The 26,000-nt window shown below is 44.4% G+C and overlaps 1 protein-coding gene across 1 annotated transcript in view; it reads left to right on the top strand.

Annotated features, from left to right (window-relative positions):
* Positions 1-24,924, top strand: part of LOC135885255 (butyrophilin subfamily 2 member A2-like) — a 54,992-nt gene extending 30,068 nt beyond the window's left edge. The window contains 11 exon segments of the mRNA XM_065412882.1: positions 562-582; positions 8,868-8,888; positions 12,075-12,095; positions 14,716-14,736; positions 15,776-15,796; positions 16,050-16,070; positions 17,866-17,886; positions 19,089-19,109; positions 19,845-19,865; positions 19,982-20,008; positions 24,413-24,924. Coding sequence (XP_065268954.1) covers positions 562-582; positions 8,868-8,888; positions 12,075-12,095; positions 14,716-14,736; positions 15,776-15,796; positions 16,050-16,070; positions 17,866-17,886; positions 19,089-19,109; positions 19,845-19,865; positions 19,982-20,008; positions 24,413-24,924 — 728 coding nt within the window.
* The last annotated feature ends 1,076 nt before the right edge of the window (positions 24,925-26,000 follow it).

Genomic DNA, 26,000 nt, shown 5'->3' with positions numbered 1-26,000 from the left:
GGATTGGCCATACATCTAAAGCACATTGACAAATAATCACTGGGAAAGTCTAACTATCATAAGTTGCTACTAATAAAGAGATAATTGAGCTGGAAGGATAAGGTTTGTATTGGTAGTGGTGGTAAACGTTGATAAGATTTCCACAGATAATAGAAGTTTACAGGTAGGCAAAGTAATAAAAATGCTGCTTGAGAACTTAGGGTTTGATTTAAGGATCTTTACTTTGTCTCTTTGGACATGCAAGGTTGAGAATTTGGGTTTGAATGGTTATAAAGATTTACCTTTCTCAATCTCATGTCTAGTGTCCTCAAATTATTGTCTGACACCACTCCCACCCCAATTTCCCTCGACTAGGAATTCAGATAGATAAATATAAAAAGCTTAAAATAAACATTATCCATCAAGATTTAAAAAAATGGAATTCTGCCAAGCATAATAGCCATGTAAATTATTAAAATGCTTAGAATAAAAACTGTCCTTTCACTCGGTATGCACTCAAACAGAAGCTGAGTGTTGTGATCTTTCTTTTTTTACTCTGCTTTATCTATCTTCTTTCCTTAGGGAAGATCCAGGCTGAAAAACGTAAGTTACATTCTTCTTAGTATAATCTTCTGTGCACATTTGTATCCTTTTGATTTGTTTTAATCTACTCACCACGGGCTAGGTCCTAAAAGAGATTTAAGTATTGCAATTCCTAACTCTAGACAGTGAGAGAGAGCCCCCCACCTCACTATATCCATAATGCTCACACCACGTCACGAAGAAACCCTGTCCTTTTTCCAATTGGGTGGGTGCTGCCAGCCCAGTCCAGATGAAAGAGGGCTTCTCTGGGGCTGCAGGAGGTATAAATTCCCTCCAACTCTTCTGCTCAGCAGCCCTCTTCCCTTTCAACCTGCTTCAGGCACTTGGAGCTCAGTGGTTAAAGCCGTCACCTGGGCGGTGGGAGAGCTGTTTTCAAATCCCTGTTCTGCCTGATTAGGAGCAGGGACTTGAACTTGGGTCTCCCACACCCTAGGTGAGTGCCCTAGCAACTGGGTATTCTGGGACAGATGCACACACACTCACTTTCTCACTTTCACTCACCCTTCCTGATCTGGTGGCTCATAACTTTTTTGTGTGTAATGTGTGATCTGGGCATGCTTACTGGATCAGGCCCCACAGGCTAGACTGGGGAATGCCTAGCCAGAATATCTCCCCAAGCCTTAGGTCTGAACTAAGGCACTGAGCACCTCTGTGCCACCAGGACTGTGGTGTGCATGCCCAAAGGCAGAAGCTTGGGTGCCTAGGGAATTTAAACACCTATAGGACTGGGGAGAAGGCAACCAGCAGAGCCTTCTCTGTGAGAGCTCTGGAACTTGCCCCCTTTCTGCAATAGTTTGTGTCACACTGCCTGATATGGGACACAGCAAGAGCTCCAGTCTCAGGTCAGACTTCCAGAAAACAGGGCATGTGCCCCCAATTGATGGTGAAAAGAATATACCAAGCCAGTAACAAATGGGTGCTTCCAAATTACTATACTAGTTATTATGAAGCCACACACAGTCCCCTTCAGGCCCTCTAGCCCCTCATGTACCACCCAGACAAACCAGACTTCTGTGATGCATGATTAAAACCAGAAATCACATATATTAGGTTCTTCCAGAACTTACCCCAAAATCACAAGCACCTACAAGATCTCTATCAAGCATTCTTAAAACTACAATACCCACCTGCTGAAGTGAAAAAACAGATTGACAGAGCCAGACGAGTACCCAGAAGTCACCTCCTACAAGACAGGGCCAACAAAGAAAATAACAGAACACCACTAGCTGTCACCTTCAGCCCCCAACTAAAACCTCTCCAGCGCATCATCAGAGATCTACAACCTATCCTGAAAGATGATCCTTTACTCTCACAGATCTTGGGAGACAGACCTGTCCTCGCTTACAGACAACCCCCCAACCTAAAGCAAATACTCACCAGCAACCACACATCACTGAACAAAAACACTGACCCAGGAACCTATCCTTGTAACAAAGCCCGATGCCAACTCTGTCCACATATCTATTCAAGTGACACCATCATAGGGCCTAATCACATCAGCTATACCATCAGTGGCTCGTTCACCTGCACATCTACCAATGTGATATATGCCATCATGTGCCAGCAATGCCCCTCTGCCATGTACATTGGCCAAACCGGACAGTCTCTACGCAAAAGAATTAATGGACACAAATCTGACATCAGGAATCATAATACTCAAAAACCAGTGGGAGAACACTTTAACCTGTCTGGCCATTCTTTGACAGACCTGCGGGTGGCTATCTTAAAACAGAAAAACTTCAAAAACAGACTCCAACGAGAGACTGCTGAGCTGGAATTGATATGCAAACTAGACACAATCAACTCAGGGCTAAATAGGGATTGGGAATGGCTGAGCCATTACAAACATTGAATCTATCTCCCCTTGTAAGTATTTTCACACTTGCTTCTTATCAAACTGTCTGTACTGAACCATCTTGATTATCACTTCAAAAGTTTTTTTTCTCTTACTTAATTGGCCTCTCAGAGTTGGTAAGACAACTCCCACCTGTTCATGCTTTCTGTATGTGTGTGTATATATATCTCCTCAATATATGGTTCACTCTATATGCATCCGAAGAAGTGGGTTGTAGCCCACGAAAGCTTATGCTCTAATAAATTTGTTAGTCTCTAAGGTGCCACAAGTACTCCTGTTATTTTTGCGGATACAGACTAACACGGCTGCTACTCTGAAACCTGTCATTATGCAAGGCACTGCATTTAGCCGTATGGAGTGGAAATCCATCAACTTCATGAAAAAACTCGTACAGATACAGACAGACATCATCTTTCTTTCCAAATGCAAGCAGATGGACATCATACCAAAAGGACTAAAGGTAAAAAATCCATTACAATCTACATATCACACAGACTATGCTGAGAGACTGTGTCACACACTCTCAAAGAAACTGCGAAACCACCTGATCAGCATCCTATACAACAAACAGAGAAAGATTAAGAATGAGCTCTCAAAACTGGATACTCTCATAAGAAACCAACCTTCCACACAAACTTCCTCATGGATAGACTTTACAAAAACTAGACAAGCCATTTACAAGACAAACTTTGCCTCTCTACAAAGGAAAAAGGACACTAAACTATCTAAACTGCTACATGCCACAAGGAGCCACAACAGTAGTTCCCTTAACCCACCCAGCAATATTGTTAACCTTTCCAGCTATACTCTTAGCCCAGCAGAAGAGTCTGTCCTATCTCGGGGCCTCTCCTTTTGTCCCTCCAGACCCACGAACATGATACAGTTCTGCGGTGACCTAGAATCCTACTTTCGACGTCTCCGACTCAAAGAATATTTCCAACATACCTCTGAACAGCATACTAACCCACAGAATCCCCCCTACCAGCACTACAAACAAAAGGATTCTGCGTGGACTCCTCCGGACGGTCGAAACAACAGACTGGATTTCTACATAGATTGCTTCCGTCAACGTGCAAAGGCTGAAATTGTGGATAAGCAACATCACTTGCCCCATAACCTCAGCCATGCTGAACACAACGCCATCTACAGCCTCAGAAACAACCCTGACATCATTATCAAAAAGGCTGACAAAGGAGGTGCTGTCGTCATCATGAATAAATTGGAATATGACCAAGAGGCTGCTAGACAGCTCTCTAACACCACATTCTACAGGCCATTATCCTCTGATCCCACTGAGGATTACCTAAAGAAACTACACCATCTGCTAAAAAAACTCCCTGACAAAGCACAGGAACAAATCTGTACAGACACATGCCTAGAACCCCGACCAGGGACATTCTATTTGCTACCCCAGATCCATAAACCTGGAAATCCTGGACGCCCCATCATCTCAGGCATTGGCACCTTAACATCAGGCTTGTCTGGTTATGTGGACTCTCTCCTCAGACCCTACGCTACCAGCACTCCTAGCTATCTTCGAGATACTACTGACTTCCTGAGGAAACTAGAATCCATCGGTGATCTTCCAGAAAACACCATCCTGGCCACTATGGACGTAGAAGCCCTCTACACCAATATTCCACACACAGATGGACTACAAGCTATCAGGAACAGTATCCCCGATAATGTCACAGCTAACCTAGTGGCTGAACTCTGTGACTTTGTCCTCACCCACAACTATTTCACATTTGGGGACAATATATACCTTCAAGTCAGCGGCACTGCTATGGGTACCCGCATGGCCCCGCAGTATGCCAACATTTTTATGGCTGACTTAGAACAACGCTTCCTTAGCTCTCGTCCCCTAACGCCCCTACTCTACTTGCGCTACATTGATGACATCTTCATCATCTGGACCCATGGAAAAGAAGCCCTTGAGGAATTCCACCATGATTTCAATAATTTCCATCCCACCATCAACCTCAGCCTAGATCAATCCACACAAGCGGTCCATTTCCTGGACACTACTGTGCTAATAAGCGATGGTCACATAAATACCACCCTGTACCGGAAACCTACTGACCGCTACACTTACCTACATGCCTCCAGCTTCCATCCAGGACACACCACACGATCCATTGTCTACAGCCAAGCTCTAAGATATAACCGCATTTGCTCCAATCCCTCAGATAGAGACAAGCACCTACAAGATCTCTATCAAGCATTCTTAAAACTACAATACCCACCTGCTGAAGTGAAAAAACAGATTGACAGAGCCAGACGAGTACCCAGAAGTCACCTCCTACAAGACAGGGCCAACAAAGAAAATAACAGAACACCACTAGCTGTCACCTTCAGCCCCCAACTAAAACCTCTCCAGCGCATCATCAGAGATCTACAACCTATCCTGAAAGATGATCCTTTACTCTCACAGATCTTGGGAGACAGACCTGTCCTCGCTTACAGACAACCCCCCAACCTAAAGCAAATACTCACCAGCAACCACACATCACTGAACAAAAACACTGACCCAGGAACCTATCCTTGTAACAAAGCCCGATGCCAACTCTGTCCACATATCTATTCAAGTGACACCATCATAGGGCCTAATCACATCAGCTATACCATCAGTGGCTCGTTCACCTGCACATCTACCAATGTGATATATGCCATCATGTGCCAGCAATGCCCCTCTGCCATGTACATTGGCCAAACCGGACAGTCTCTACGCAAAAGAATTAATGGACACAAATCTGACATCAGGAATCATAATACTCAAAAACCAGTGGGAGAACACTTTAACCTGTCTGGCCATTCTTTGACAGACCTGCGGGTGGCTATCTTAAAACAGAAAAACTTCAAAAACAGACTCCAACGAGAGACTGCTGAGCTGGAATTGATATGCAAACTAGACACAATCAACTCAGGGCTAAATAGGGATTGGGAATGGCTGAGCCATTACAAACATTGAATCTATCTCCCCTTGTAAGTATTTTCACACTTGCTTCTTATCAAACTGTCTGTACTGAACCATCTTGATTATCACTTCAAAAGTTTTTTTTCTCTTACTTAATTGGCCTCTCAGAGTTGGTAAGACAACTCCCACCTGTTCATGCTCTCTGTATGTGTGTGTATATATATCCCCTCAATATATGGTTCACTCTATATGCATCCGAAGAAGTGGGTTGTAGCCCACGAAAGCTTATGCTCTAATAAATTTGTTAGTCTCTAAGGTGCCACAAGTACTCCTGTTATTTTTGCGGATACAGACTAACACGGCTGCTACTCTGAAACTAATAACCAGTCCCTTAGCAACTAAAAATAAAGGTTTATTAATAGTTTTGAAAAGGAAGAGAGTTGAGATTAAAATGAATCGGATACATTGCAGTTGGTTTCAGAGTCTGTAGGTCAGGATAATAGCAGTGATGTTAAATCTGCTAGCTTACAATAAGTCTCTGGTTCATCCCAAATACTGGGGTCCTCAGTCCATTGTTCAAAGCTCTTCTTTGTTAGAAATTGTTGTCCAGAAATGTGGAACAGGAAAGAGGCAAAGAAATTATGTCACCGTCTCCACTTTTATACCCTCAACCTGTATGCATGGAAAGTTACTGGCACAAACATGGAGTCAGGGATCACATGTCTTACGTGCCCCGCTGAGTCACTGGGCCTCCATTGTGCATATGCTCTCTGCAGCATCCTCTGGAGATGCCCACTGGAAGAGTTGATTCTCCTTAATGACCCATCAACCATGGCTGGCTGGTCTCAATGTAAATCTGTCATGTGGGCGCCTCCACCCTGTTGGAATCCTCTGCTGCACTGCCTGATGTCTAGAGTGTAGTTACAGGGCAGTATTCTCCTGGTCCCAGGCTCCCTAATGGAGCTGGGGCCCTCATCAATATTCCCTAGCTGGTAATCAGACCCAGTCATTTGATGCTGCTCAGTGGGTCTGATGATTCCCAGGACCTGCCTATTGGGCTTCTCCAAGGAATAGGGCTGTCTGGTCCCTGGCCCCTCTGGCCCTTAAAGGGGCAGTCTGGCCTGTTACAGAGAGGGTGTGTCCCCAGGATGATGGGGGTGGAAAGAGCTTTTTGTAGCTGCTGGCTGCCCATGTTGGCTTCCTTTCCTGTTGAATGTTCTTTTTCATTGCTTCTATGGTGTCAGGTTTTTATAATAGTTAAAATTAGAGCTTCTGTATTGGTGTCTTTATCCAACAATAAGTAAACAGAAGCGTAAAGCTAAGCTTATTAATCTTTATGGAATGAGAGCAGAATGGATAAAGATTCAGTTACAGAATCAAATGAATATTAAATGCTGATATAATCTGATTCAAAAAAGCACTGATATCCTTTGAAGTTAAGTGCATGTGTATTCCAGTTGACTTTGATGTGCTTAGACCCCAGCATGTGCTTAAAAGCTTTTCTGAATTGACACCATTGATATAATATAGACCTGTGACATGCAAGAAAAAAAAAATCTAAACCTGTCCTACTTTTCTTTTCAAAAGCACCCATTGGTTTGCTCTTATTGAATGGGAGTTTCACCATTGACTAACTTCAGCGGGAGCAGAGCTAGAGTAACTCTACTCGTAATCTGTATAGTAAAGACAGAAGAACAGCTAACGATTCAGGTACAGAACCAAATAAATATTAAAGGCTCAAGTCATGTTAGCCAACGACAGGGATTAGCATTGTAGGAGCTGATCCTGCAGTCTTTGCACACTGTAAACTGCTAGTGAAGCCAACCGGAGGTTAGGGTGTGTGAAAAAGCAGATTTGGTGTGAATCCTACAGGTCATTCAGAACTGTAAATGGCTGAAAGTATTCATTTGTTTGATAGCTAATCGTAGTGAATCCACAAGCACCCTAGTTGCCACCTACCACCCCACACTGGAACCCAGATGGGGTATCAAACAACTACAACCCATACTGAAGAGGGACCTCAGCCTGAAAGAAATCTGTCCTAAACCCCTCTTCTGTCCTTCAGACAACCTCCCCAGTCTCTCCAAGCTCATCATCAGAACAAAGCTCCACACAGACCAGGACACGCCAAGTCAAAGCAGCACCAGACCCTGCCAGAGCAGATGCAAAACCTGCAGCCGTATCTCCATTACTACAATGATCAATCCCCCACAACACTTTCAAGATCCATGAACCCTACACAGGCCTATCACAACAACATGTGCACTAAATGCCCCATCCCATCAGCTATGTCTATGTCTACACTACAACTTATGTTGGCAACATACATTACACTGACATAAGCGCTGGTGTGGACAGTCAGTGCTATGTTAGCGGGAGAGCTTCTGCTGCTCGCGGGGACTGGTGGAGTTAAGCTGAAGGGAGAGGTCTCTCCCATCATCTTACAACAGCTACATTCGAGAGCTTACAGCGGGGGTCGGTGCAGCTGCGCTGCTGTGAACTCTACTGCCGCTGTGCCCTTTGTGGGTGAAGCCAGACAATCACTAGATTCTCAGGCTTTGTCTACACTGCCAATTGAATGACAAAATGTTTGTCGTTCACAGGTGCTTTAAAAAGCCCCCTCCACCCCCCAAAAGACGCTCATAGGGGGTGGAAGTATTTTGTCGGCAAAAGTGCCGACAAACAGCATTCGCAGTGCCAGACTTTTAGTGACACGCTAAAAGTTGTGTAGTGTAGACAAGCCCTCAGATGAACTCTCAGAAAACTGATAAAAGACAAGAACACCCTATCACCTGTGGGTGAACACTTTTCATAAACAATCACTCTATATCTAAACCTGCACAATACTTTCAAAAGACTTTCATAACTCTGCTAGATACTAAAATCATGGATTGCACAGGGACACTGGATTTTGGCTTATTACAACAATGCATAACTCACTAATTCTTTCTTTTTGTCCTGTGACTGCAGGTGTTAATGGGACACTACCTTGAATGATCCCTTACAATATATGCTAACTAATCTGTTCCACCTTGCCTTTAGCTATGAGCTCAGAGTACCTTTCCTAGACCTGAAGAAGAGGTCTGGGTGGCTCAAAATCTTGTCTCTCTCCCCAACAGAGGTTGATCCAATAAAAGATATTAACTCACCCACCTTGTATCATGAATCCAAATATAATTCATTCATAGATTTAAGGCTGGAAGGGACCATCAGATCATCTAGTCTGACCTCCTGCATAACACAAGCCAGAATATTTCACCCAGTTACCCCGGTATTGAGTCCAATGCTCTGTGTTCGGCAGATCTTTCAGAAAGACATCCAGTCTTGGTCTGAAGACATCAAGAGATGGAGAATCCATCACTTCCCTTGGTAGTTTGTTGCAGTGGTGGAAGTTCTAATTTGATTAATGGTTTTCTTGAAACTGTAAATCAAAATAAAATGAAAAACTCCTTAATATCTCTTTTCAGTGAAAAAAATCTTAAATAATGTATTTATCCATTTGTTTTATTTTAGGGAAACTTCTTGAAAATATCAGTAAGTTTCATTCCCCTCCCCCAATATCACCTCATATGTGAAGTTGTGCGCTGCTAAGTTTTTAATTTAAGGGACAAGGTCAACTGGAAAACCACAGGTAATGTCAATAACTTATTAACAATAATCCCCATGCTATGTTATGGGAAGTCATAATGCAATCGTAGGGTTACCATTCGTCCGGATTTACCCGGACACGTCCTCCTTTTTGTGTTAAAAATAGCGTCCGGGGGGGAATTTGTAAAGCACTAAAAATGTCCGGGATTTCCCCCCCATGCAGAGCGAGGCGCGGCTGGGAGGGCTGCAGGAAAGTCAGCCGCTCGCATGGGGCTCCGGCAGCCAGAGTCCTTCCCCCGCAGCTTGCCGGGCTGGACTCCGGAGCAGCTGTAGAGCTCCTCCTCCCCGCACTCTGAGCCGGCCGGCCGGCCGGGCCGTTCGCATCGGGCCTCGGCAGCTCCTCCTCCCCCCACTTCTCCTTCTCCCCTGCTCCCTCGCTCCGGCAGCACTGTGCGGGGGCAGGGACCGGGTTGTGTGTTGCGCTGGGGAGCGCAGCCACGTGTCCGGCTCCGCGCGGAGCCCAACACCATGTTCTGAGCGGCAGGGTAAGGGGGCCAGGGGGCAGGAGAAGGGGCAGGGAGGTTTTGGAGGGGGCAGTCAAGAAACGGGGGGGGGTCGGGAGTTCGGGGGGGGGCTTTTTTGGGGGGGTGGAGAAGGTTTTGGGCAGTCAGGGTACAGGTAGGGGATGGGGTCCTGGGGGGCAGTTAGGGTGGGGGAGGGTCTTAGGAGGGGGCAGTTAGGGGACAAGGAACAGGGAGGCTTAGGTAGGGGGTGGGGTTCTGGAGGGCAGTTAGGAGCAGGGGTCCCAGGAGGGGGCAGTCAGGGGACAAGGAGCGGGGGGGGGGTGTTTGGGAGTTCGGGGGGGCTGTCAGGTGGCAGGGGTGGGGAGAGGGATCGGAGCAGTCAGGGGACAGGGAGCAGAGGGGTTTAGATGGGTCGGGAGTTCTGGGGGGGGCTGTCAGGGGGTGGGGAGTGGTTGGATGGGGCGTGGGAGTCCCGGGGGTCTGTCTGGGGGTGAGGGTGTGGATAAGGGTTGGGGCAGTCAGGGGGCAGGTAGGGGGTAGGGTCCTAGGGGGCCAGTTAGGATGGGGGGAGGGTCTCAGGAGGGGGCAGTCAGGGGACAAGAGGCAGGGAGGCTTAGGTAGGGGGTGGAGTCCTGGGGGGCAGTTAGGGGCAGGGGTCCCAGGAGGGGGCAGTCAGGGGACAAGGAACGGGGGGAGGGTTGGGGGTTCTGAGGGGGGCGGGAAGTGGGAGGGGCAGGGGCGGGGCTAGGGCGGGGCTCCTCCCGTCCTCTTTTTTGCTTGCTGAAATATGGTAACCCTACAATCAGGATTTTAAAATACTTTCAAGGACTGACCTTTCACTTATTCCTGTATAGCTCCTACTCCCAATGAAACTGAAGGGAGTAGGAGGTTCCCAAAGAATGAAGGTTTACAAAGGACTAGTGAGCAGTAATAAATACCTAGCTCTTATGTGAAGAGATTTCATCAGTAGATGGCAAAGCACTTTAGAGTTCATGATCATGAAACTGAGGCACAGAAGGGACAACTAACATGCCCAGGTCTCCCAGCAGGCCAGTGGCAGAACCATGATTAGAACGCATGTCACCTGAGTTTCAGTGCAGTGTCTGCTAGGCCACACTGCCTCTCTAGTAATAATTAGTGATCAGGCCTAAACATATTGCACCATTCCAAACTGTAACCCTTTGAAAGTAATGCTCCCGTCCTTCAGACACTTGTGTTCATGAGAACAGGCCAAGGAAACCATAATGCACTTTTCACCTGCATTCTTAGGCTGTGTCTACAGCAGGAGCACTTTACTGGTATAGGAATACCAGTATATTGTAGTGGGAAAGCATTCCTAGTGCAGATGGAGCTTGTGCCAGCAAAGCTGCGCTTTGTACTGATATAGTAAAGCCACCCCCACAAGCCATACTGGTAATAGCACTGTTTTGCCATTATAACTGGATCTCCACAGCACAGCCGTGTCAGTCAGGGATCACACCTCCCCACAAGGGCAGTGGGTATAATAGGCCAAGGGAGGCTAAGCCTTCCCAAACAGGATGCAGGGCACCCCCCTTTGGAGCTGCCCCGCTGGATTGCTGCCTTTGGAGCATTGCCCCTGAAAGGGTGCTCGGCCCATGTCCCTGCCCACACTCCACCCTGACATCCCCCTCCTGCATTCTGCATTCCCCCATGACACCACTACCCACACTGCTCCTCTTCCTGCCTTGCCTCTTACCCCATGGCCCCTCCACCCACCACTCACACTTCTCTGTCCCTTCCCCTGCACCCCCATACTTCTGCACCCGTTTCCCCTGATTCCCCCCTGCCACCTTCTTGCGACTCTTCACCCCCGGAGAGGCAGAGAGGCACTGGTGACAGGACGGGGGCCCTTGGGTGAGGGGGCAGAGCGGCACGGGTGGCAGGGCCCCTCGAGTGGAGAGGTGTGGGTGGTGGGACCTCTTGGGGGAGGGGGCCGAGCAGGAGCAGGGCCTGGGGTAGAGTGGGGGTGGAGTATAGGCAGGGTCTCGGGGGAGGAGGCTGAGCAAGGCTGGCCTCAGGTGAGGTGGAGTGGTGACCACAGTCCAGGCGCCGGTGGCCCCTCCCACTTCTAGGGAGCTTCCAGCGCTCTGGCTTAGCCTCCCCAAATGTGGGAGTGGGACGAGGCAGGGCAGGAGTGGGGATTTGGGGGGTGGAGCCTGGGGCAAAGCAGGGGTCGAGCAACCCAGGGAACTCGGGAAGTTGGCGCCTCTGTCTCCCCACACTCCTGGCTGACATAGCTGTGGTGTAGATCTGCTCTTACTGTTCTACAAAGAAAATATGACCAGAGGCCCTGATCCTGCAGACACCTATCTTCACTGCTGTGCATTGTCCCCGGGAAATCAACAGTAATTCTGGTGCCCAGGCTACGGACACTTATGCACATACTGAGCTTTCTTCTCAAGGTGTTGTCCCGTTGAAGTCAATGGCGCTCAGCGGGGTTACAGTAAACTGCCCATTCGGGATTGGGGTCAAAGTAGATTAATTAGAGTGCTTATAATGAAAGCTGACCTTGAGGTCCATATGCAATGAAACAACGCTCTTGACAGTCTTTCATTTACTTATCTATTTCTTTCCCTTTTTTTTCAAGGTGAACTCCAAGAAGAAATTAGTAAGTTATAACCTCCTCTAATGCAATAGTTTGTATGGAGTTGCATCCTAGGCTGTGTCTACACTGGCAATTGAATGACAAAACTTTTGTCATTCAGAGGTGTTAACCCCCTTCCCCCCTGAAAGACAAACGTTTTGCCATGACAAGTGCCAGTGTGAACAGCACGTTGTTGGCAGGAGCGCTCTGCTGCCAACAGAGTGAACCCTGCTCATTGGTGGTGGAAGTATTTTGTCAGCAAAAGAGCCAACAAACAGCGGCGACGCTGCCCGACTTTTAGCAACAGGGCTTTGTCGACAGTCATGTCGCTAAAAGCTGCGTAGTGTAGACAATGCCCTAGTAAGTACTGTAGGATTCATTTACCTGTAGGGAAATGACGTGACACCCCAGGCTTTGTGAATAAATTTAAAGTCTGGGATTTTCAAAAGCGCCTAAGGCAATTAGGCACCCACTTTCCACTGAATGTCAATGAAACAAGTGTCCTTTACACACTTAAACTGCTTGGAATATCCAAGCTCAGATCAACTCTTTGGAACAGCGTCTGTCTTTATTCTGTGTTTGTACAGCACCTAGCACAATGGGGTCTTGACCCAGGACTGGAGCTCCTCTGAACTACCCAATGCAAATAATAAATCACTAATAGACGTGCTGGCTCCTATTTTCAGCTGTGGCCAGAGGAGGACATAAAAGAACCAGTTATGGCTCCCTGACTCTGGGACCAGCCCTGCAGACCCAGAATAGGTATAGTCTGTGTCATTCTGGTCGTTTTCCAGCCCCGGTACAACTTCTCCCCCAGAGACTGCTGAGGGGCTGGTTCAGAAGTTGAGTACACCAGCACTGGGCCTGCTAGGGACTCCGTCACACCAGGGAAGCCTTCAGCTTGGGACATCCAATTGCTTTTTAGTCTAGACATCAAAAGGGCCCACAAAGTAGCAGAAAATCCAGTCCCCTGCCTCAGCCACATCATTATTAATTATTGTTTTAAAAATGCTAGAATGTGTTGCCCAAGTTGTAATCTTCGCCATAAGGTGTACAGCTTGGCTGTTTTTTTTGTTTTGTTTTGTTTTGTTTTGGTTTGGTTTTTTTGTTTTGTTTTGGGGGGGGGATTGTAAATTCACTGAAATACGTTTTCAAGGCACTGAAACTATTTGCAAATTTGTGTTGAATTCACTGAATAATTTCAACTGAAAACACTGAAGAATTCAGAAATGGTAAAATGGTTTGTTTCAAAAATGTGAATTCAAATCAATATTTCATTTCAAAAGTGTCAATTTGAATCCATATTTTGTTTCAAAATAGCAATTCAAATTGGTATTCAAAACATTTTTTTCAATCAAACTTTTTTTTTTTTTTTTCATTTTGTGAAGGAAAAAAACAAACTGAAACAACAAAAGTTGGGGGGGAAAATGTTCAGTTTGGCCTCTGAACAGAAAAATCAACTATTCACTGAGCTACACAGCTGGTGACAGCTCTAATTCTATTAACCAGAAAAGTAGAAAAACAAGCCATAGCCTCAAATTGTTAGTAAAGTATTAGTGATTTTAAGGCCTAGTTTTTCATTCGTTCCACGTGAAGAACTCCCAGAGTAGTTAATAGGAGTTTGGGATGCACAAAAAAATGGGAAAAAATCAGTAACAAGTGAAAAGAACAGGAGTACTTGTGGCACCTTAGAGACTAACAAATTTATTAGAGCATAAGCTTTCGTGGGCTACAACCCACTTCTTCGGATGCATATAGAGTGAAACATATATTGAGGAGATATATATACACACCCATACAGAGAGCATGAACAGGTGGGAGTTGTCTTACCAACTCTGAGAGGCCAATTAAGTAAGAAAAAAAACTTTTGAAGTGATAATCAAGATGGCTCAGTACAGACAGTTGGATAAGAAGCAAGTGTGAAAATACTTACAAGGGGAGATAGATTCAATGTTTGTAATGGCTCAGCCATTCCCAGTCTTTATTTAATCCTGTGTTGATTGTGTCTAGTTTGCATATCAATTCCAGCTCAGCAGTCTCTCCTTGGAGTCTGTTTTTGAAGTTTTTCTGTTTTAAGATTAGCCACCCGCAGGTCTGTCATAGAATGGCCAGACAGGTTAAAGTGTTCTCCCAGAGTAGACAAAAACATATTTTACCCATCAAAATAGTAATGCTTTTAAAATAATTTTAAGAACTCAACCCCACACAGGATTACACATATGAATAATGCTCTTCCCGTGCATAAGGATTTGCAAAATTGGGCACATCTAACACATTTCTGACATGTAATCTAGGGTGCATACTGGGAAACATATACAATACATCTCTACCTCGATATAATGCTGTCCTCGGGAGCCAAAAAATCTTACCGCATTATAGATGAAACCGCGTTATATTGAACTTGCTTTGATCCACCGGAGTGCGCAGCCCTGTTCCCCCCCCCCCCCACGCCCCCGGAGCACTGCTTACTGCGTTATATCCGAATTCGTGTTATATCGGGTCGTGTTATATCGGGGTAGAGGTTTAATAAGAATGAATAATTTTGTGCTTATAATGAAAACTGTCTTTCATATCTGTAGGCACCTGGACAGGAGCAGGGCATTATATTTATTTTTATCTGTTTTGCTTTTTCTTCTTTCCTTAGGGAGATTGCAGGCAGAAATTGGTAAGTTAGCTTTTTCCTCGTATTCCCTTTTGTAAATAGTCCTCTCATATTAAGAATTGTAACTCTATTCTCCAGTGCAGTCCCCCTCCCTCCCAAGGTTCACTATGCACTAAGGTCACCAAAAGGCAATGGGAGAAACATGAAAAGGATCAGAAATAAAGGTTTCCAACAGAAACTCTGATGCTGTTTTATTGTTCGCTGTAGCATCCAATTAAGCATAGCACCTAAGCAAGTGTTTAACTTTAATCTTGAAACACATGCTTAAGTGCTTTCCTGAATTGGGGCCATAACGTAATAGAGTTGTGGCATACAAGAGACAGTCTAAACCTATTAGAGTGGCATTATCAAAAGCATGCAGGACTGGCCTAAATTTGCTCTTACTGAAGTCAATGGTGAAACTCCCACTAACTTCAGTGGGAACAGAGCTAGGAAAATACTACCCTTAATCTTTATAGTAAAAGCAACAGAACTAATAAAGACCCAGAGAATTGTAGAAATGCAGAACTGGAAGGGACCTCAAGAGGTCTTCTAGTCCTGCCACTTCCCCCCATCCTGCCTTGGTACATGTGGGTGAAGCATTTACCTAGACCATCCCTGAAGGTGCTTGTCTGACCTGTTCTTAAAAACCTCCAGTGATAGAGATTACACAACCTCCCTAGCTAGAGAAGCAAATAAATATTGAAGGCTCAAGTCATATCAACAAACTATTAGCATTTTAGGATTTGATCCTGCAGTCTTTGCACTCTCGATTGCCAGTGAAGCCAACAGGAGATTAGGGTCTGTGAAGCAGGATTGGCCTGCATCCTACAAATAATTCAGAGCTGTAAACCTTTGAAAGGATTGATCTGTATGTGTAGTGAATCCATAAGGGTAATGCAACATGAAAGAAAATGTTAGTACTGATGATCTTGATACTGGGAATTCATGTAAAAATGCAAAAAAAAATCCTTGAAATTTTTATTCACTGAAAGTTCTTAAATAATTTAAATGAAAATATAAATTAATGATATAATTTGTATTTGTTTTTGTTTTATTTTAGGGAAACACCTTGACAATATCAGTAAGTTCTATTTTTCTTCTAATGCAACATCTTACATGAAGTTTTAGTCAGGAAAGAAAAATCCCATGTAATAACAATTGAACCCAGATATTGCAAAGACTTAAGCCAATAAGTAACTTTACGCAATTCAGTGGGACTACTACACATGATTCTGAATAAGTGTTTGCAGGATCAGGCCTAAATCTGGATGCACTCGGATAAAATATTACAAGCTTCTAATTATTTATGTGGATTTCTTTCTCTCTCTTTTTAGGTGAACTCCATGAAGAAATTAGTAAGTTATATTCCCCCAGTGGAAACTTTTTTTGGAAGGTGTTACTTTCCATTATAACATAATTTTATTTTTCTACCCTCAAAGTTCCTGCAGCTTTAGATTAGACGTACAGTGAATGATTTGATGTAAAGAGGCAATGTGAGAAAATGTTTAAGTGACTAGAAGTCAGGGTACTGACTCAGAATGCTGGAGCAGCGCCTGGGCAGAGAAGTTGGAGAGGAATCAATAATGGCTCTCTGGCCAGTTCTACACAGACCCCAGTCTTACTGTAGAGTAGAGTTGAGGGGTGGAATTTTTCAACCAATTTTATTTTTTAGGGAAAAAAAGAAAATTCAGTGACATTAAAATGTTTTGAGAAGTCATGCTGAATTTGCCAAATTGTTTGGGTGTAAAAAATCTGAAGGAATTGAAATGTTTTGTTTTCACATTTTCAAAATGAAACATTGAATTTTTGATTCAAAGTGACTTTTTGTTTTGAAAATTCCTTTATTTTATTTTTTTAAGAAAATGCTTGAAATCAGAACAAGACATTTCCTTTCAGATCAAACAAAATATCTTGGTCAACCTGGAACTAATTTTTTACTGACCTTTTTTTTCACTGAAAGTAACTAAATAAAAAATCTCTGTGGTTCAACCTGAAATGCACCCCTTTCCGCCAATTATTTGGAATTGCTGAGATCTGAAAAACCTATTATTCACCCAGCTTTAGATTACAGCAGCCTATGGGCTATTCTAATCCATACCACCTGGCTGCAGCTCCTCTAAGTCTTGTCCACCAGCCAGATGTTACCAGCAGGCACACCCACTCCTTATTTGCTTTCTAGCCACACCCACTCCTTATTTGCTTTCTAGCCACACCCACTCCTTATTTGTTGCATGGCCCCATTGCGGTGGGCTGCAGAGTGGTTGTGCAGAAGCTGGCCACGCTTGTTCAAATCCTGCTAGGGACTTGCCCATGCTGGGGAAGACATCAGCTGCTTCCTGGCTCTTTTGAACAACTCACATGACATGAAGGCTCTAGATTGCATGATAAATGTCTCCCCTCCCTCAGCCATATCAGCATTAGCCTCCAGATGCTATGATATTGTTATTTGGAGTACTGTGTCCAGTTTTGCCCCGCCCCACCACAGAAAGGATGTGGACAAATTGGAGAGAGTCCAGCGGAGGGCAACAAAAATGATTAGGGAGCTGGGGCACATGACTTACGAGGAGAGGCTGCAGGAACTGGGCTTATTTAGTCTGCAGAAGAGAAGAATGAGGGGGGATTTGATAGCAGCCTTCAACTACCTGAACGGGGGGTCCAAAGAGGATGGAACTTGGCTGTTCTCAGTGGTGGCAGAAGTGGCGACAGCTTGGAAGAGAGAGAGGCAACACTGGAGACAGAAGGAGGGGAAAGGATATAATGGAGAGATGTGCCATTTTAGAAGAAAGTTAAACCAATCCATATTAAGGATAAGGAAAGTAGAAAGACTAAAGACTGAGTTATAGAACCGAATGAATATTAACTGTTCAAGGGTGTTAGCGGTTACCATTTTAGGGCTTACTCTTGCAATCTTTGCACACCTCAGACTCACAGAAGCAGAACTGGACCCTAGTTCTAGGCACAGTTCAAAACTGTAAACCTTTGAATTTTTATTTTCACTTGTAACCAGAAAATCCAGAATATGGATAGAAATGTAATTAATGATTATATAGAACTAAGAATCAATATAAAATGGAGAAAAAATATTTAAATCTTTGTTCATTGAAAAAACTCTTAAATAATTTGTATTTATTTCTGTTTGCTTTATTTTAGGGGCACATCTTGAAAATATTAGTAAGTTCAATTTTTCTCCCAGTCTAACCTCTCAATTGGAGTTGTACACAGTTAAATTGTTGTTGTTTTTAATTAAAGGAATATTGTCAATTTGAAAATCAAATGCACGAACTTTGGCCACAATTCAGAGGGCACAGCAGCTCAGTCATTTGCAGGATTGGGGTCTTTGTAATAAATCATTGTCTATAAAATGGTGTGTCAGAATAAAAAACAGACTTTGATAATAATGTTAAGGTCTGACCTTTCATTTCTTGCATGCACACCACTCCCAGTGCAATCAAAGGGTGATGGGCCCTGAGGAATAGTAATCAAAGTATTCTGAATTTTGATTTTTCATCATCATTGTTTTTATTTCCAATGACCAAAAGGGGGGGGGGGGAAATGTCAACCAAATTGTCACATGCCCTCCCCCCACAAGCACAAACTATTTCCCCACCAGCTCTAACAATTAATAATCAGACCTAAAGACACCTGGCTCTGCAAAAATGTAATTCTTTAAAAAATTATATTGGAGCCCTGAGCCAACACATTCTTAAACTTATGCTTCATTTTCAGGTGGTCTTGTTGAAGTCAGTGGGAGTACTCACAAGCTTAACATTACGTACGAGCATCACTCTTTGTATCACCAGTGCCTATGAGTCCAAGCCTGCAAATATTTACATGCATGAGTAACTTTATTCATGTGCCTGAATGTTGGTCAGATTGGGTGTTTATAATGCATTTTTGACCTGTAATCTTAGCTCCTGATCCTGAGTTTGGAGCCATGCGAGTGAACTGTTGAATTCAGTCCCACTGATTTCAGTGTAGATTTAGGCCTTTAGAATACCACCGGGAAGGTACACGTTAATAGTAATGAATAGCCATGATCCTTCTGCATTATACAACCCACTGGTGAATGTGTTACAGGCTTGCCTGCGTACTGCTCTACATACAATATGAGTCTGCTACAGACCCTTGCTAAATCTACAGCAATTTGGTCTTTTTTTTTAGCTCTGAAGATCCCTAGTTAAATCCCTGGTGCATCAGCCAAGATGGTGGCCATCACACGTGCATATGGTCAACTTTAAGTATGTGATTACTTCCACTGAAATAAATCAAGGCCTATGTACGTGAGCTGAATGACTATAATGAAAAGTGATATTTAAATTTCCATACATGCTAAGAGAATTTTTAATTGCCTTTTCCTTTTCTTTTTATTTAAGGTGAACTGAATGAAAAAATTAGTAAGTTATATTTTCTCATTTCTGTATGGATTGCATCTTCTCATGACATTGTCCATCTACTTTTCTCCCCAGACAGGAACTGCAGGCTGAATTCATACACACAACAAATGATTTGTCACCAAGAAAGATTGTGAGATAGTGATTAAAACTGAGGATATTGAATAGATATGCTGGTCCAGATTCTCAGCCACCTAATGAAACAGTGTGACATACGTTCTGAGTTTTGACAAGCTCTAGTCTGGAGTATTGTAGTACTTCCTTATGGAATCACAGAAATGTATTGGAACACTGCGAGTACCAACTCCAGCACACACACTCAGGCCTTGACTTTGTACTAGAGTCCCAGATCAGATACAACAATCTAGTTAACATACAAGACAACAATTTAACACTAAGATAAAGATACAACACTATCTGTCAGTAAGGAGTTTGTCTACTGTGATCATCACATTACATAAATTCACTGCCTACAACCCTGTCCCACCCTGTGTAGTGGTTGTGTATAGGATGTGGCCTTTAACCCCACTTAGGGCTAGAATAATTGATACTGGAAGATTTCAGAGGTGCCTTATCCATGGTTTGGAAGGGAATCGTTTCCCAAAGACTGATTAAAAAGTCTTGGCATGAGATGGTTTTGATGAAGGGGTTGGGCTTAATTTAATCTTGGGAGAAAAGCTCTTCCATAATGTCTTTATTTCTGATTTTTTAATTATTATTACTATTATTATTATTTAGGTGGACTTCAAAGAGAACTTGGTAAGCTTTTTTCCACCTTCTTTTTCAGTAATGCAACCTTTTTTATTAATCAGATTCAGCTTAACAATGAACTTATTCACATGAGTGCTCACTTTATTTGATTTGCTTGGTTTCAGAATGGAGAAAAGCCCTAGTTTGTCCAAGTAAGTAAAGTTTGTATTTAGTTAATGTCCAAATTTCACTTCCTTGAGAGATCCTTGCTCCCTTTCTTTGTAGAAATAGCTTAAAACAACACAAATAGGAAAGAATGCAATAGTTTCTCTGGTTGAAGTGTGAATGGTGAAGGTTGTTCCCCCAAGTGAGCTGTAAAGCTGGGGAATCTTCCTTTGGGAACACGGAGAGGAGTGAATTAATATTTTTCTGGATAATACATGCTCAGGTAGTACTTGAATGGGATGCTGTCCTGATGTTATTCTTTTCACATTCATAGGGGAAGGACAGCCCAGCGGCTAGGGTGTTAGCCTAGAATTCGGAAGGCCTCAGTTCAGATCAATTCTCCTGTGTGACATTGGGCAAATCGATTAGTTTCTTTTTTGCCAGAAGCTGAGAATGGACGACAGGGGATGGATCACTTGATGATTGCACGTTCTGTTCATTCCTTCTGGGGCACCTGGCATTGTCAGAAAACAGGATACTGGGTCAAACAATATATGTCATTCAACCCAAAACAAACACATTTTAAGATTTTTGGTTGACCCAAAATTATTTTTTTTAAATTCATTTTTGGTGTAAACCTAAAAATCAGTTATTTGCACAGTTCTGGGAGAAGAAGACAAAGATGCACAAAACTTCCCACACAGGTTTCACCTGCTGCTCTATGGGTCTGCTCTGATATACATCCAGTGCTTCATGTGTAATGAAAGAGGTTCCAGGGCTCAAGCAGTTTTTTTACATTCATAATTGATGAAGCAACCCCAGAGGTACCAGGGCTACAAACTGCCAAGCCTAGAGATGCCGGGGCTCAACGCTGGCATGCCCTCGCACAAATTTAAGCACTGAACACATCCCCTTCCCCACACAGACCTCCTTATTCCTGATGTATGATTTGATAGGAATTGTCTGTCCTTTTCTATTGTCCTTTTTTATCCTAGTGATCAGGCTATACTGGGAGCTTTGTCTTCAGGGGAAAAGACGACTTTATCATTTTTTGTTAAAGTTTGATTCTGTAGCAGTCATTTGATGTGCTTAGTGGAGGTGTCTGAATAGCCAATTCTTCAGTTTGTGGCTCTACTGAAAACAAATAAATACAGGAGAACCTCAGAGTTACAAACACCAGAGTTATGAACTGACAAGTCAACCACACACCTCATTTGGAACTGGAAGTACACAATCAGGCAATAAAATAAAATTAAATAAAAAAGCTAATACAGTACAGTGCTGTGTTAAATGTAAACTACTAAAAAAAAAGGGAAAGCAGCTTTTTTCTTCTGCATAGTAAAGTTTCAAAGCTGTATTAAGTCAATGTTCAGTTGTAAACTTTTGAAAGGACAACCATTACATTTTTTCAGAGTTACGAACATTTCAGAGTTACGAAAAACCTCCCTTCCTGGGGTGTTCGTAACTCTGAGGTTCTACTGTAAATAAAATGAAAAAATCATTTCAGGGTGGCTCAAAATGATTTTTTTTTAAGAAATTGGGCAAACTGAAAAGTTGAAAAAATCAGGTTGAATGAAACATCTTCTGACCAGAAATGAAATGGTTGATTAATTTATAAAGTTTTAAAACATCTTTTAAAATAAAATTGAAGCAAATTTCAAAAAGAAAAATCTTTTTGCATCAAAAACTGTTTTGTTTCAAAAATGTAAAAAAGAAGTGCTTCAACTTTTTCAGAGTTTTTTTTCCCTACCAAAAGAATTCTCTGAATTTTACACAAATTTGTGAAATCTTTCAGTCAATCCAAATCTACATTTTTCAGGAAAAAAAGATTCACCCAGTTTTAGTGCTTAGATTGCCAAAGACAATGAACCATATTAACGACTTTCAAATTTAAGCTTTAATCCCCTACATTTTGGTGCGGGACACTGGTCTTCATATAGGGGTGTCCTGCTGACTGCTGTTTTGTTGATTGTTTGTTTTTAGCTTTATTTATAGAATAGTAAGAGCCAGACCTCATCGGCCAATTTTGAAGCTAATATAAGTATTGTAACCATGGCAAAAATGGGCTATTAAAGGAAACCCAGCTGGGACCTTAGCTATAGAGTGAGTCTCACTGGTCCACATTGATCCCATGAAAACCTTTGATAGCTGCATAGATTTCATGACAGCCATGAAATTCTGACTCATGCACAACAAGCATTATCTATAATGACACTGAAATGGGGCATTGGCCTTATCCTTTGGCATGCCAGGACCCCACACAAGGTGAGAATTCTCAGTCAGATCTAGCTTTGGGATGGGAGATTGCCTACATTTAATTTCAAACGGAAAAAGTGATCCCACCATCTCAATCCCTCTTCATTCCATCTGGATGCCAAGCTGGAGACACCTGAATCAGCAGTGGGCCACGTATGTCCTCTGTAGTTGAGGTTGCAAGTGAGCGTCTATTATAAGCCCTGCTTTCCCTTCAAACCGCATACACAGGAATATCACTAACAATAATCAGAACATGATTGTTAGGGGAACATGGCTTGCAAATTCAACCCATGCATTTGAAGAGTCAAGTAACTCCCAGCTGAGATGACCCCAGAGCAGCTGAGCATAGAAAGGTGACCGGTAAGGTCAGTTCTGCAGTGGCCACTGCAATGTAGGGTAGCCAAAGGATAGCTGCATCCCCAACTTTTCACCTTGGAAGTGAGCTTTGTCTGCATTGGCACTACACTGAGGTGACTTACATCAAATGAGAACTGGAGTAACGTGCATGGATGGTTAAAGGAGAGAGAGTGTGTGGGGTGAGGTGGATAGGAGAGAAGTTTCCTCTCCTCTGCTGAAAACAGAAGATGATCTTCTCCTTCCTCCTTAGATAATGTCGTGAGGAGACCTGGGTGAAAAATGGATATTTCAGTTCATTGGCAATTTCAAAAAAATGAAGACAAATTTGTTTTGGGTCAGACAAGAAATGAAAATTTTTAGAAAGTTAAAAAAAAGATTTAAACAAAATGTTTTATTTTGAGCATTTATAAACTTTTTTGCTTTTAAAAAAAATAAAATTAAGGGAAATTTTGAAATGAAAAATTGTTCCCAACCAAAAAAATCAAAATGTTTCATTTTTAAAATGTCAAAACAAAATAGTCTGATTTTTTGTTGAATATTTTTATGTCTTAAACAAACAATTTGGCAAAATTGACATGGATTTGGAAAATGTTTGTGTTGTTGAATCTGCATTTTTCACCAACAAAAGTTTTGGCCTAACAATATCACCAACTCTAGTTGTGAGAGCGGTCCATTGTGTTTCATTCTACTTTAACCACTCTTTGTGCTAAAATATCTCTCTGCTTCTTCAGGCTGTCCTAATTCCCTTTTCTTGTGGCTCGCCTCACTCTAGAGAGATGGCCTCTTGGCTGATATCCCTTTCTATCTGGCCTTGATTATTCCCCAAGGAACTTAAATTAGGGGGTCTATCAAATCATGTTATGGTGTGATCTGACTTTAAATATTAGGAAGGAGGAGCACAGCAGGGGTTCTGTTCATGAAAAAGAAATGGGAATAAAATCTGCTGGGGCTCCCAGCATTCCTGGGTCTCTGGGCCCCTCTCTGGGGAGAGTCGTCTGCAGGAGAGGAAAGATTCTGCATCTCAGACCTGGCTCAGATGACCTTTCACTCTTGTCACTGACCTGTTCCTGCTCGGGTTTGTGAGTCTGCCCTGCACTCTGCAGAGATCTTGGAGCTCCTCCCCAGTCAGAGCTGGGTAAATCCTGGAGGAAGGAGCTGGGGCAGATCAAACCTTCCCCCAGAGATGAGCTTTGCCCAGGGGTGATGGATTCTTCTTCCTAAAACTGCGGGGGGGAGGGAGGAGGGGAGGCCCCACCCCGCTCCATGGCCCTGCCCCTGCCCCTTTTCGTCCTCCAGAGGCCCCGCCGCCTTGGCCAAGCCAGAAGCTGGACCCCAGTCTGCCTGGGATGGGGGAGGGGCGAGTGCAGCCCTGGCCCATGTCCCCATTCCCTGGGTCCCACCAAGGCAGGGGAGGGTCTGCAGCTCCCCACAGCTGCCCGCAAGGCTCTTACCCAGATCCAGCGTCCAGTCTGGCCTAGGGACAGGGCCTCGGGGGCCAAAGAGCTGCAACCAGGCCATAGTAAGAGACACCCGGGCAGCTGCTGTGGAGAGCCACGGACCCTCCATCAGCCCTGGATGGGGGGTCATCTGGGGAACAGGGACATGGGCCAGGGGCTGCTCTCGGGCCCCCCACCCCAGGCAGGTGGAAGCTCCACGACTCCCCACAGCTACACAGGTTCCCCAGGTCAGGCTCCAGCTTCTGGCCTGGCCAGGAGGCGGGCCTTTGGGGGGAGGAGAAGGGGCAGGGGGCCAGGCCCGTGGGGAGTGGGAGGGCCACTCCCGCATTCCTGCACCTCTGGCTCTGCCTTTAGCATCATGATTCTCTCTTTCCACTGCAGCGAATGTGACCCTGGATCCAAACACAGCAAATGCCCAACTCATCGTGTCTGAGGATCGGAAAAGCGTGAGGCGTGGAATTGCACGGCAGGAGGTGCCGGACAATCCAGAGAGATTCCATTCTTTCTGTTTGCTGGGCTGTGAGAGGTTCACCTCGGGGAGACATTACTGGGAGGTGGAGGTGGGAGATGGGGGATTTTGGGCTGTGGGTGTCGCCAGAGAGTCTATGAGGAGGAAGGGAGGGATCAGATTTAACCCTGAGCAGGGGATCTGGGCTGTAGAGCGATGTGGCGATCAGTACCGGGCTCTCACCTCCCCTGAAACTCCCATGCCCCTGAGTGAGAGACCTAAGAAGATTGGGGTTTATCTGGACTATGAAGCGGAGTGGGTAGCATTTTATGATACTGGCAATGAGACCCTGATCTTTACTTTCCTGTCAGCGCCTTTCACTGGGGAGACAATCCTTCCCTTCTTCTGGGTGGGGATTGGAGTCCTGCTCAAAATCTGCCCTTGAGGCCTGGAGGTGGGGAGGTGGAACCCCACTGGGGTTCACTCTGGTTGTGGACCAGAAATGTCCTGAACTAGTTGTTGTCCTGGGGACAGCTCAGATGGTATAAAACACACTGCTATGGTTCTAGAGAGGGCGATGGGGGAGACGGAGGACATGGGGGGTTGTAGGGAGCATAGGCACTGACTCTGTGGGTGCTGCAGGGCTTGAGCACCCACGGGGAAAAATTAGTGGGTGCTCTGCATCCGCCGGCAGCCAAGCTCCCCTAATCCCCCGCCCCACCTCCTTCTCCTCCTCTGAGCGTGCCGCGTCCCCGCTCCTCCACCTACCTCCCAGCGCTTCCCGCCACCAAACAGCTGTAGCAAGCTCCGGGAGGGAGGGGGGAGGAGGCGGGGCAGGGGTGGGGATTTGGGGAAGGAGTTGGAATGGGGCAGGGAGGGGGCGGATTTTGGGGAAGGGGTTGGAATGGGAGGAGGAGGGGGCGGGGCAGGGGTGGGGCCGGGCTGAGGGGGGTCGAGCACCCACCGGCGCCAGTAGAAGTCGGCGCCTATGGTAGGGAGAGGAGAAGCTGAAGATTGGAAAGGGGAACATGAGGCTTTTCTGGGGAGGGAGATGCTGGAAGGAAATGGAGAGTGAAAGAATGGGAAAGGGGATAAGAAAAGTCAAGAGAGAGGGAATAAAACTGTTAAATATTATGGAAAGTGATTATGTTTTATTAAATCAATCCCTTTGTTCATGAAAAAAGCTATTTTGGGGCCTTAAACTATTCTCACAGATTTTGGACACTCTCTTCTCTGTGTTCTGATTATTACACTATCATTTAATTGTTTGTAATTCTCACATTTCCTGACTGTAAATATAGCTTGTATTTTAAATGCTGTTATTTCTGCTTGTTATTTTCTTTTCTCTCTGTTTCTTTCAAACTGTTTGTTTTTTAAAGGAGCAGTACCTTTTTTTCCTGCATAAACTCTGGACTGTCTGCTGGGCATCCCAGGTCTGCAGGATGATGTGATCTCACCAGTCTGTGCTTGTGGCCCTATGCCAGTCTACCTAGGGAATACTAGCAGCTATGCCAGTGTGAG

Source organism: Emys orbicularis, chromosome 11 (assembly GCF_028017835.1).
Source record: "Emys orbicularis isolate rEmyOrb1 chromosome 11, rEmyOrb1.hap1, whole genome shotgun sequence".
In the NCBI taxonomy this organism is placed as follows: domain Eukaryota; kingdom Metazoa; phylum Chordata; order Testudines; family Emydidae; genus Emys; species Emys orbicularis.
Note: the sequence above shows the minus strand (reverse complement) of the source record. Positions and strands in the feature narration are given on the sequence as shown.